This window comes from Oryzias melastigma, linkage group LG7 (genome assembly GCF_002922805.2).
Source record: "Oryzias melastigma strain HK-1 linkage group LG7, ASM292280v2, whole genome shotgun sequence".
In the NCBI taxonomy this organism is placed as follows: domain Eukaryota; kingdom Metazoa; phylum Chordata; class Actinopteri; order Beloniformes; family Adrianichthyidae; genus Oryzias; species Oryzias melastigma.
The window spans coordinates 5,705,545-5,717,928 of record NC_050518.1 but is presented as its reverse complement, the minus strand read 5'-3'; the positions used below and the strand labels follow the sequence as shown (position 1 = coordinate 5,717,928).

The 12,384-nt window shown below is 39.5% G+C and overlaps 1 protein-coding gene across 1 annotated transcript in view; it reads left to right on the top strand.

Moving 5' to 3' along the window:
• casz1 (castor zinc finger 1) overlaps positions 1–12,384 on the top strand; it is a gene marked incomplete in the record, with an annotated part of 60,732 nt that overhangs the window by 22,840 nt on the left and 25,508 nt on the right. Inside the window, 3 exon segments of the mRNA XM_036212668.1 lie at positions 2,218–3,118; positions 5,535–5,600; positions 10,822–10,918. Of these exon segments, the coding sequence (XP_036068561.1) occupies positions 2,218–3,118; positions 5,535–5,600; positions 10,822–10,918 (1,064 nt within the window).

Sequence of the window (12,384 nt, the reverse complement as noted above, 5' to 3'; positions counted from 1 at the left end):
ATTGACTGTATATGTATGAACTGGACATAGCAAGAATGGATCAGAGCAAGAATGATTATTCTGACAAAGAAATGACAGAGAAATAACCGTCTTTTTCTCAGTGGACGTCCATGGGACTTTTGCCTTCTTGCAACCCGCGGGTACTTCCTATTTGGAACACGAGAGGGGAGGGGTTGCTCAGCCCAGTTCCTACTTACACTTATACAGGCAATGGTCTTGCATTAGCCTGAGCATTTTCAAGCATCTGGTTTTCTGATCCAACGAGATTAGAATTAAGAAATACTAAAAAATTCAGTTTTAATTGTAAGTTCTTTTGATTAGGTCATCAACTATGAGAAAAAGGCTGCAGGAAAATGTTTAAAAACACACACAAAAAAAAGATTTTCATTGGAGTGGCTCTTTATTGGATCTATTTGTCTGCAAGTGGATGCATCTGAAGGGAGACTTTGCCTCGCCCATGGCAGTCACATTTAAACCTGAGCTTTTTATAATATAGGTTTACATCTGCTCCTGATCCATCATGATTTGAATAAAAAATATTCTCAGAAACACAGTTTTATCTTAAATTATTTTACATACGTTTTCCATCATGAGAAAATCGCTACAAGAACATGTTAACACGATATTCACTGGAGTGGGTCTTTAATAGTAATTTGTAACTCAGCATGTCTTTTATGAAACACACCACTGTGGCCCAGTCTCCTTTTGGGCCAGATGATATAGGAGATGCTTTTACAAAAATAGAGGCGGTTAAATTCAGTCAAGCACTGGATTTAAACTAAAATATTTTCCTTTCTTTTTTTTTTTTATTTAAATTTGCTTCATTGTATGTATTTTAAATGATCTACCAGTTAACAGAAGCAGCTTAAGGAAGGCATCAACCTAAATGTAGGATGAGGCATTGTGCTGTGCAGTAAACAAATACATGCACACCGTCACTCTGTGGTTTCCGTACATGTGAAAACAGCGGATTTGACAAACCGATCTGTGGCAAACATGTTGCTTTTTCCTCCCAAACACCTGATCTATTTCTCTTACATTTTTCATGCCACTTCGATCCAGCAGATACTCTTTCATACTGTTCTAGAGCAGAGGAACAGCCCCTACTTGGTGAATGGAAATTTAGGGGATTATTTTACATGCTGCGTGGAAGATGTGAAGAGCAGGGCCCGGTGACTGATTTAGCAATAACTGAGAAATATGAGACAAGAGCAGAAATATTTGTGTATTAATTACCTCCAATGGTAGCTGGTATTACCGCCCAGCAGCTCACATGTGCTCTGGTGATGAAAACAGCGATAAAAATGAGTTTTGAACGCTTTGGACCTCCTCCGACTCTGCTAAGACTGAGCCAAAGGTTTTTACATGACCCTGTTTTAATGATCATATTCGGAATTAGTAGCTTATCCGTGTTGCAAAGTCCTGATGAATGTGTAAAGTCAGAAAAGTTTTAGAATTATTTTTTGTCTTTTTCTACTTTTCATCCAAGAATTCTTTTAGATTTACTCTATTTCTGTTTCATTTTTATTCTTCTGTACACGGATTTTGAGACAATTCTGAAATCGATTTTGAAACAGATTATTTTTATATTAAAGTGTATAAAATTTAAGTTAAATTTAAGTTAAAAAAATGTCTAAAAAGTATAAAAAAATATATATTTTTTGTTTATTTTGGGGGTAAAGTGTTATTTTTTTAATAGCTCTAATTTTTTTAATTAACTAACATTTTTTTAAATAAGCAGCTACAAATGTTCATATTTTATTCATGCAGCATTAAATAAATTGGATTTCTGATCCATTTTCTAATTTACTTGAAAAATATGTTACGTTTTTGATAAGATTGCATACTTTTAAAATTGAAAGCAACTTTAAAATACATTTAACAATTCATTTTTAAGACGGTTTAGCTCAAAAAACCACTGAGAATGACTCAAAGTCACCTGCACATTCAGCAGGACTCATACAGTGCAACCAAAACAGGAAGAGCCTCAACCTGCATGTCTGTAGGCACATAAATACACATACATTTACCAATGTCATTGCTTGCAATGCAGAACCACTTTTCCTGTTGCTTGCTTTGCAATAGCTTCTAACCTCTATGCAAGTTTTATTTATTTATTTTTTAAAATATGGGCACTATAATAAAAATATTGGACATTTTAACTGAGTAGCTTCTTTTTGCTGAAATTTAAAAAAATCTTTTCTTTTCTCTGTGCAGGAGAAGCATCTGCCCTGCGAGACTATGCAGCCACCACCATGAATGAGTTTCTTGGCATGTTTGGTTATGATGACCAGCAGGTAAGGGATGAGCTGACCAAGAAGATCAGCTTTGAGAAGCTCAAAGCTGCTACCTCAGACCCCTCGTCCCTCAGCAGCGATGAGGCCACGCGGCGGGCTCGCTTCTCGAAGTACGAAGAGTACATCCGCAAGCTAAAAGCGGGGGAGACCCTACCGTGGCCGATGCATGCTTCCCCACCCAAACCGGATGACCTCAACACAAAACTGTCTCAAGAGAAAAGCGCCGCCATGTTCCAGACCTCTGGATGCCCCCCGGGGGCTGAGGGGCAGATCTACCCGTCCAGCATGGACCACAAGCAGCAAGTGGCCCCTCAACTGGGCAATTCTCGGCCTGCTAATCCCTCTCACATGCAGAACATGGCACCCCGAGCCTCCAAGTATGACTTCTTTATTCAGAAGTTAAAGATGGGCGAGAGTTTACAGCAGCAGAACGGCAATGCATACAAGCGACCCTCGAAGTACGACCTCGAGAATGTCAAGTTCCTGCACCTCGTCAAGCCAGGTGAGGGCAACCCTGACATGGGTGGCGCCATTGCCTTTAAGACCGGCAAAGTGGGTCGCCCGTCCAAGTACGACGTCAGGCCGATCCAGAAGCTGATGCCCGGGAACCCAGAAGCGTTGCTGATGCCCAATGTCCTTGCAACAGCACCAGGGAACCCCGGAGCCTCCGGTGTCCCTGCAGTAGGGGCAGCGGGGACCAGCATCGCCCCCGGACTCACCATGGACCAGGCCGGATCTCTGAACTTTAGCGCTGCTGACTACCTAAAATCCAGTTTTTCCAAGACTGACTCCATCACCACCGGGACCGTGTCCTCCGTTAAGTAAGTTTGTTCAGAGTTCCCAACAATCACGATACAGCACCAGAGTTGTGGTAAACTTGGTTTTTATTTATTAGGTAGACATGCTTTTATAGGACACAACTTTCAATTCAATTCAATTTGATTTATATAGCTCAATATGAAAAAAGAATTGCCTCATTGGGCTTCATGTCAGTAATTTTACAAAAGCAGGTCAGTCATGAAACATAAACAATAGCAGACTGCTAAAATAAATAGATCAAATAAAAGTGGTTATCGCTGCCCAAAGAGCAGGGGAGTCAAACTCAATCGCACAAAAGAAAAAAATCCAAAACACACCTTAGGTTGGGGGCCGAACAGGATAAACATTTAATTGAACACTCTAAAATTGCAATTTTCCAAAAGAAAGACTTAATAAATATGTACAATTTACAAAGACTATCAATTCACTGAGTTCTTAATATTAAGTTCTGGATGGTTAATAAAAGAAAACTACATTAAAATACAATGTATTTTGTATTTTGTATTTTTTTTTCTCATGAAACTCATTTAAAGTCCCACTCCAACTATATTTTTTTCTATTGTTAGCGGTGGTCTTCTAATTATGATTATACTGTTTTTACAAAAAAAATAAAAAAAGCCTGTGTCATATTTAAGACATATTTTCTGCAGCGTAGCAGGTTCTGTTGGAGCAGAAGTTAGCCTCAGCTAATTTCCCATCAGTCCTTTGTTTACGCTCTCTCCCGCTAGCTTGTAGCACCTCATAAGGGTAAGCTAGCATTAGGGGAGCAAACAAACTAAAAAAACAAAACAAAAGAAACAGCAAATAATATCAGAGTTATCTAGCCGTACAATTTTAAGCCCAAGTTCCAGCTCAGACGAGGAAAACAAAAACGTTAATGGATCTATTTGTTTGCAAGTGAATGCAACAGAACTGTAGCATAGAAGGGAGACTTTTTTCACTTTATTTATCACAAAGCTGAGCTTTTTCAAACCGCAGGTTTTTATGTAATCATGATCATCACAATTATAATGAATAAATACTCAGAAACTCTGTTTTAATCCTAAATTATTTATGCACATTCCCCATTATTAGAAAAATGCTACAAGAACATGTTAAAAACACGATTTTTGTTGGAGTGGGTCTTTAAAGCAATGCATTGTGGTCTATATTTGACAATCAAGTAGCCCAAGGCCATTGTAAAACTTAGAAATACAACAAACGGTGATTAAATCTTTAGATTTCTTTAAATATCCCATTAAAAACAGCCCTGAGTTCAGGCCTATGAACTCCCCCTTTATTATCCTTTACAGAAAATCTGCTGTTTTTGAAGTGAAGTTCACTGATTGATTGTCCTCCTCAGCTCATCCAGTCTCTAACTAAAACCCTCGGAGTCGATATGAACCTCACATACACTTAACTGTTTCTGTGAGTCAGTTAGCCTAACGCAAAGGTAATTGCTACCTTCATAGCAGTCAGTAGGAGAGCAGTGTGAAATAGCGCATAGCGCCCAATAGATCCTCGACATGATGAGCTGCGAAGGCGCATAAAGTGTTTACTTGCTCTAGCACTCCGTGGAGACTGATTTAGCACAGTCATCGCAAAGTGACTGACTTCTTTCGTTTGGCTAGGGTGTAACAACTCCCTTTAATTACTTCGGAGCCATGACTAACCTCCCGGCAAGTCGCAGGGGCCGGCTCAACACTGCGCGATGAGTGCACTTTAAAGGAAGCAAACGAGGGGTTTGGGGAGCTAACCTACAGCCGCGTGCGTTACCGCCGTTTGATTGATTTTGACCTTGTCTCTGGTTAGTCGGGAAGTATCAAAGAAATCATGGGGAGCCCTCAGGCACCTCTCCCTCCGGCTTTGGCCTTTGTCAGGTTATGCCGTCTTAGCTGGCTGACCCAGGCTGGTTGGTGTGTGCAGGGAGAGGGTGGTGTTGGGGGGGAATGTGTGTCAGCGCATCCTCCCCTCTGGCCCAGATTAAGTCCAGGTCATCCCCTGTGTTTAGCTGCTCACATGGAGCTAAATGCCACTTGCAGAGAGCAAACTGAACCAATTCTTAAATATGACTGCTGCTGCCAGCTTCATAACAGACGGCAAACACCTTCTTATTTACTGGGTTCAACTCTTTTCTAAATCTATTTTTTTATTTTTTTTCTGTTGCCCTTTATTTTGTACATCTAAACACTCACTAAAATTTCCCCATAAAAGATAAATGCCACGTTGCTCCAGCGTTTTTCCTTTCATTTGTTGGGAGACGATTCATCAAAGTGTGTCTTCGCTTTAATTTAAAATGCTGTTGAGCCGCAGAAAATGTATATTGATAGTCTAAAGTTTGGGAGTGACTTGTAAGCAAATATTGTCTCTGTTTAATTCTTATTAACAACAGTGTGTCATCATCACTCATGTCTGCTCTTGTGCTTTCTGTGTCACCAGGAACGGTCTGCCACCAGATAAACCCACAACCGATGATGTCAACCTATACCAGAAATATATTGCCAGGTATGCAAATCACTCAAAGTGCCGCATCGATAGAAAAATAGTCAAAACAGCCTCTTTTTATGCACTAATGGTGTGTTTTATTCAGTGAGGTAACTACATCATAAACTGCTATGAGAGTGTTATATGGGGAGTAAATTAATTAAGAAAAGACTTCAATTTATGTGCTGAGGGGAAGTGGCAGAAAGAGGAATAAAATAGAGAACAGTTTGATGGTAGTTCACTGTAACCGGGTGAATAAACGTTCACAGTCTGTAAATCATTGACAGTTTCAAAACCATACAGTCGTGTACCTCTTTGTTTAAGACCCACTCTGATGATTTTTGTTTTTTAACTTGATAAAGGGCATATATAAGCAAGGTTAAGCTTAAAATTCAGTATTTCCCTGTTATCGTTGGGGCAGATGAAAAAATATTGTTTAAAAAATATTTTTTGTTATTCTTTGTTATCCTCGTCTGAGATGGTGTCTGGCTCAAAAGTCCAATATTGATCGTCATTTTTGTTGCACTAGTAATGTTACGTTGATGTTGTGAGGCGCTGTAAGCTAGCAGGAGAATCCGCAAAAAAATGGATGACAGGAAGTAGAGGCGGACTCATGGCTGATTTACTCTCCACACAACACAGTCACGTGTAGTCCCGCCCACAAATCCGAATTTCTAATTAACTACTGCCGCTCTGCAGAAACTATGTCCCTGAAAAAGGAGATTTTTTAAAATATATTTTGGCCAGAATGCATCAACATAATCAAAATACCTCTATTTTTGATCTATCTTACGATATATCTAAAGATGATCGGACTTTAAGAATAAGAACAGATATTAGCTTGAGTTCCTCCGCTTTCCCATCTGAGCGCACACTAACTTTTTTCCTCTGAAGTCAGTCGTTCACTGTAATAAAGACAAAGGCATCAGAGGGGAAGAAGGTGTCTCAAGTTTCAGTCGACACAGAGAACGTCTCCACTCTTGATTCCTCCTATGCCGATACTATACGGGTGATTATGACTGCTGTGTTTATTGTGTTTAAAAAAGAAAGAAAAGCAGCATTTGAAAAGCCAAAGTGGCTTTGGCGTTAATGATTACTTCTCCAAGCCATAACATGAAGGGCACAAATCAAAGCCTTGGCACTGACAGACACACACGCATGAACACAACCTCCTGCACACAAGTATGCACAAACACACACACGCTCACAAAACCCCTTCCTTGGACTGATTACATTTTGCAAGAAGATTTAATTAAGGAATTTTTAATGAGGCTTCTGCTGGCACTGCCAAGAACTGTTTTGATATTTGCGCTGCATAATGCATAAAATTTGTCTAAACATCTCGGCAGTTGATGCACGGGGAGGTTGCAGATAAGCCCAGATACAGTTTCAATTTCCGCGTTGGGGCTGAGAAAAAAAAAAAAAAGAAGAAGAAGAGAGAAAGGAAAGGAGAGAAGAGAGGAAAAACTGAAAAGGAGGGCTCATAGAAAGGGCAAATGTGGCAGCAAAAGGGGAGGTGGAGGCGGGGGAAGGGCCCCTCTTAGAGCCGGGGCTAATGAGTGCAAATGGAAATGTGTTTTTCTCCAATCCTGACAAAAGAGGCAAAAGAAGTTGTTCATATTTTACCGCACTCGAGTTTGCCGTTTCGAGAGGCTTCCTGTTCGTGTTCAGCAGCAGTTTCACCCTTTAAACGCTCCGTGCACCCACTGTTGCCGTGGCACTTTGATCTGTGTATCTATTGTAACTGGAGATGCACTGCAATCTCTGTATTGTGGCGATATTAATATTTAATCTGCTGCTGAATAGCAGAGGCCCATTAGGCCCCCTGACGCGGCAAGTGGGAATTGTCCAGAGGCAAAGTGATACAGCTGGGCAATGAGCAGAGAGGTGGGCTTCAGTCTCATGGGGGGAGGCGAGGGGGGGCTCTGTATGTTCATGTGTTTGACAGAACACCGTAGATACTGTTAATAGCCACGACATATGTCGGCTTCATTTTTAGCGCTCGTAGCGTTCGACGTCTGCTTTGTCCCCGCACTCCCCGACAGTATGGGGCTAAATTGGGGTCAATAGACATAAAACAAATATTAGTGTTTGGCCAAAAAAAATGTAAAATGTCAGAAACTTTTTGATATTCTAAAATAAACTTCATTCTTTTCTCCTTTAAATGTTTTTTTTTTTAGGTTTCAAAACTTAAAATTTTAATTTCAAAACTTTTTTTCAGTTTCAAATCTTTTATTTCTGTTTTGAATCTAAAAAATCCCTTAGATAAGAGCGTTTTCAATGCCTGTTTGTAGCACGATAAGATGGCACTATGAACAGGCTAGAACAGCGTTTTAGACCCGCGGTTTGTACGTGATAAAACTCTGCTTTTCGCGCCCGTCTTGGGACAACTTCAGACGAAATATGGAGCTAAATTGGGGTCAATATTATTTAAAGCCCTAATAACGCAAATAAAAAAAAAATATTGGTGTTTGGCCTAAAAATACATGCAATTTTCAAAATTTTTTTGCCATTCTAAAATAAACGTAATTATTTTCAGCTTCAAATGTCAATTTTTTTTACGTTTCGAAACTCAATTTTTTTGATTTCAAAACTTTTTTTTCAGTTTCAAATCTTTTTTTAACTTTCAACCTTTTTTTTTTGGTTTTTGAATCTGAACATCGTTTCGAAACTTTTGGCCCCCTTGTGGCACTTTGGGGCGGAGCTAACACAAAGGACCAATCAAAATCGATGAGGGTGGTAACTTCAGCTCTGGTGCATTCACCGAGAATTTGGATAATTACGGTCAGAAAATGGCTGACAAGTTGAAAGTGGAAAAAAAAATGTAAGACTTAAAAATTGAACAGAACATTTAAAGCTGAAAATAATTAATTTTAGAATAGCAAAAAGTTTCGGACATTTTAAATTATTTTTGGCCAAACACCAATATGTATTTTAACTGCTTTATTTGGGTTTCAAATAATATTGGCCCCAATTTAGCTCCATAGAACATCACCGCCAACCTAAAACAATGGTGGATGTGCCATTCAATTAAGTTAATGAACTCAGCAAAGTGATCTGTAAATGCAGCTTTGGGAGAATCCTAACAAGGAAAACACAGAAAGAGGGATGGAGAAAAATATTACTCAGCCCGGTTTCTCCCTCTCCTCTGCGCTGAAGCAGATGGAGTCCTTGGCAGCGGCGGCGCAAATGTTTATTTGTGTGTTTTCACTGGTAATTGGAGGATTTTAACAGTCATCATTGTCAAGTTTACAACCGCCACCATAAAAGTGGCAGAACAGCAGCAAGTTCTTTCTTCTATCACCAGATTCAAATTTGGCTTCAGTCGAGAGACCAGAAATGCGGTTAACACCAAAGCACCGGCCAATCATTCGGCAGAGACGAAGAGTCGAGGGGGTTCCTAATGAAAACCGTCTGCAGCAATGCATGTGGACGTGGACAGAAAGGGGCTTTTGCGTATTTAATATCTCTTATGATTTCTGTGAAATGATGGAAGATAATTTGTTTGAAATTGGTGTGACAGAGGGGTAATTTGTTGCCAGGCTGTGGAAAACAGCAGTTTGAAGGTGTGAGTTCTGGTTCTTTAAATGGTAAATAAATACTACACCTTTACTTACTTTATTTTACTTTAATGCATTCTTAAATATAATTAAGAAATTCCAATAAAAAATCTGTATTTTTGTGTTTTTAACATGTTATTGCAGAATTGTTTTCAAAATGGAAGACATTTATGAAATAATTTAAGATAAAAACGGCATTTCTGAGTATTTCTTCAGGAGCAGATAACAACCCATGATTTGAAAACTCGTGCGTTTGTGATGCAGCAACTATGATAGGTGTGTCAACATCCAGTTGCAGATAAATAAATGATTTCATTTTTATGGTCTGAGCATCTGGCTCTAAACTATGCAGCTAGATAGCTCCATGTTAGCTTGCGTTTTTTTTGCTAGGCTAAAGTTAGCTTGTGAGGTGGTATAAGCTAGCACAGAGGTTGGCAAACTTTCTTACTTTTTTACTAATAAAGAGTTCTAAAATTTGTCAGACCAGGAGCAGATTTGTTGCATGTTTTGATAATTCACCTCGTAAAAGAAAGAAATAACACGCCATCTGCAGGAAAACATATTTACTCTTGATTTAACATTAGTGCGAAACACAACATTTTGGAGGTTTAATTTCAAAACTGTAGTTTTTGTTCTCATTTGAGTTCCAATTTCACCAATTGGTCTATGTTCCTCAGGGACTAAGTCAAACTCAGACAAATGAGTTGTTGGAATAATTGGAAAAATGACCGTCTGACTTGGAAATCCCACATGAATATCGGAAAAACAAAGCAAATCTTCAGGCATTACATGAATGCAGAATAAGGCCCCATCCGAATTCTTCCCTCCTCCTTTCCCCTTCATTTAGCCCTCCGAATGGAAAGTTATGAAACAATAGCGTCACTTTTATTTGATGACGTCACCAATATTTGCCGATCCGCTAGCTTTAGCGCTGAGCTTCCACTGCTCAAGTATACATAACAACAGCAGTTTTATAACTTTGTAAAGGTCATGTTACTACGAAAAATCGACTTATATTTAAATGTAAACTTTTGTGCTTCACTCACGTGAAGAAAAGCACTTCTTAGCGCAACGCGGTTTAGCCTCACAATAGAGGACTTTATATCCTCTGCTTGGAGGGTCGGATTTAAAAAAAATACAAAATTTCTTGACAGACTTGTGCTAAAAATTTCCCTTCAAATGGAGGGAAAGGGAGAAGGGAAGAATTCAGACTGGGCCTAACTTTCTGCGCCTGAACAAAGGTCAATTAGTGCGCCATCTATGGGGAGGCACCTGAACTACAGGGGAATTAAGGATTACCAGTATAATTTATTCCAGTTTTGTGTGCCAGATTAAAAGTTTAATGGGCCCTATGATAGTTAGCCTATCACTGAGCTAGCGGGAGAGAGTATAAACGAAGAGATGATGGGAAATTAGCCGAGGCTAACTTCTACATCAACGTCTCGCCCACAACCCAACGCCAAATTTCTAATGCACTGCAGGAAAGACATCTTAAAAAATGATGCAAGCTTTTTGATTTTAGCTAAAAACTGTGTAACAATTAAAAGACCACTGGGAAAAATAGATATAGAAAAGTATTTTCTTATTTATTTTGAGTTCAAGTCATTCTATTTTTGATCTGAGTGGTAGGAGTTTTACTCGATGCTCTGTCAATAAAATGTTCTCTGTTTGTGTTTTTCCAGATTCTCTGGAAGTCAACACTGTGGTCATGTGCACTGTGCCTACCAGTACAGAGAGCATTATCACTGCATGGACCCTGATTGTAACTACCAGGTCAGCGTGAGTACTTTATCACTTTTTCCTGACCATACCCCAAAGTTTGAATCCATCTTCTGAATTTTGTGCTAATGCTTTTGAGCTGTGGTAAAGTTTGTTTTTCCTTCACATTAAAGCGGATGCGATGATTCTCGCGGTAGGATAGACAAACAGAATAATGTGTCATTCTGGCACACCCAGCCAAAGTTTACAGAGATGGAAACTTTGTTGACCTTAGATCTGATCACCGTTTAAACATATTGACATCAGTTTTCTGTTTTCCTATTTTTAAATAAAGCCGAAATGTTCATTTTTATCGTCTTGTTACACTGTTAGAGGCCTCATATTATTAATCTTGTCCTGGTCTCGTAGGAAGAAAAAAAAACACACAAAGTAGATTAAAACATGTGTTTGCTGCTGCTGAGAGAGTTAAACAAGCAACGCTAGATTTGTAAAAGAAGCACAATCGACTTCTCCTGCTTTCACCAACAGTTTTCTGAATGAAGCCATCTCCTGCCGTAATCTCCTGTCTGCTTCAGATCAGCAGAGATTACCTCTTGATAAACACTGTTTGTGGTGAGAAGCATTGCAGATCTAAGCTTTCATTTTCTGCACAAATCCCACTTCGCTCTCTTATGAGACTCATTCTTGGAGGAATACAAAGGAAAATGGTTCCATGTCATTATTCAGGTTATCATCGTAATTTCCACAGTTGGGTCCACATTTTGTTGTGTGGAAACACAGATATGCTTTGGAAGCCAGCTCTCAGGATGTCAATATAATGAAAAAACCAGGCCGGCCGTGATGAGCAGCCCTTTTCAGAGCGATAACTCATGAAATGTTACATGACACACACTCCTGGAATATTATCCCACTGCCAGCCTGCAGGCAGTTGGCTGAGTCCTAACATTCTCCTTTCATGGGCTTGTACATAAGGGAGAGTGTGCATCTTGCCACACTAGTGGGAATCCTAAAATAAATGTAGCAAGTGGCTCCTAACCTTCATCGCCACTCGACTGAAAATGAGATCTTTTTCCCAGTCAGCTCTCTCCATGGCCTATTTTGGACGGCTTGATGGATCGAATGTACCATGACCGCGGTTCAACTTTTCTTTCAGGCATCAACCCCGGTTACATTCCAGAAAGATCAAATCCAGAACTGATATTAGGTGCAAAAAGATTAAATGAAGTTTGGGCGCTCAAACAATGGGGAAATTTATGGGGAAACAATCCGAGAGAGAGAGAGAGAATCAGCAGCTGGATGAGATCTTTGCTTTTTACTGGTGCGCATGACACAAAGCAATTACCCTACTTTGTACAGCAATTAGTTGCTTTTAAGAATTTCTCTTTCTGTATTTTTTTTCTTCGGTTGCAGATAGATATGGATTGAAGATAGAACTGTCTTATTGATTCCGGCTTCTCCTGTTGCAGTTTCTGTAACATCAGCTTAAACCCAATTACAGCAGATTTGGTTGCTGCAGGTCTCAGCGG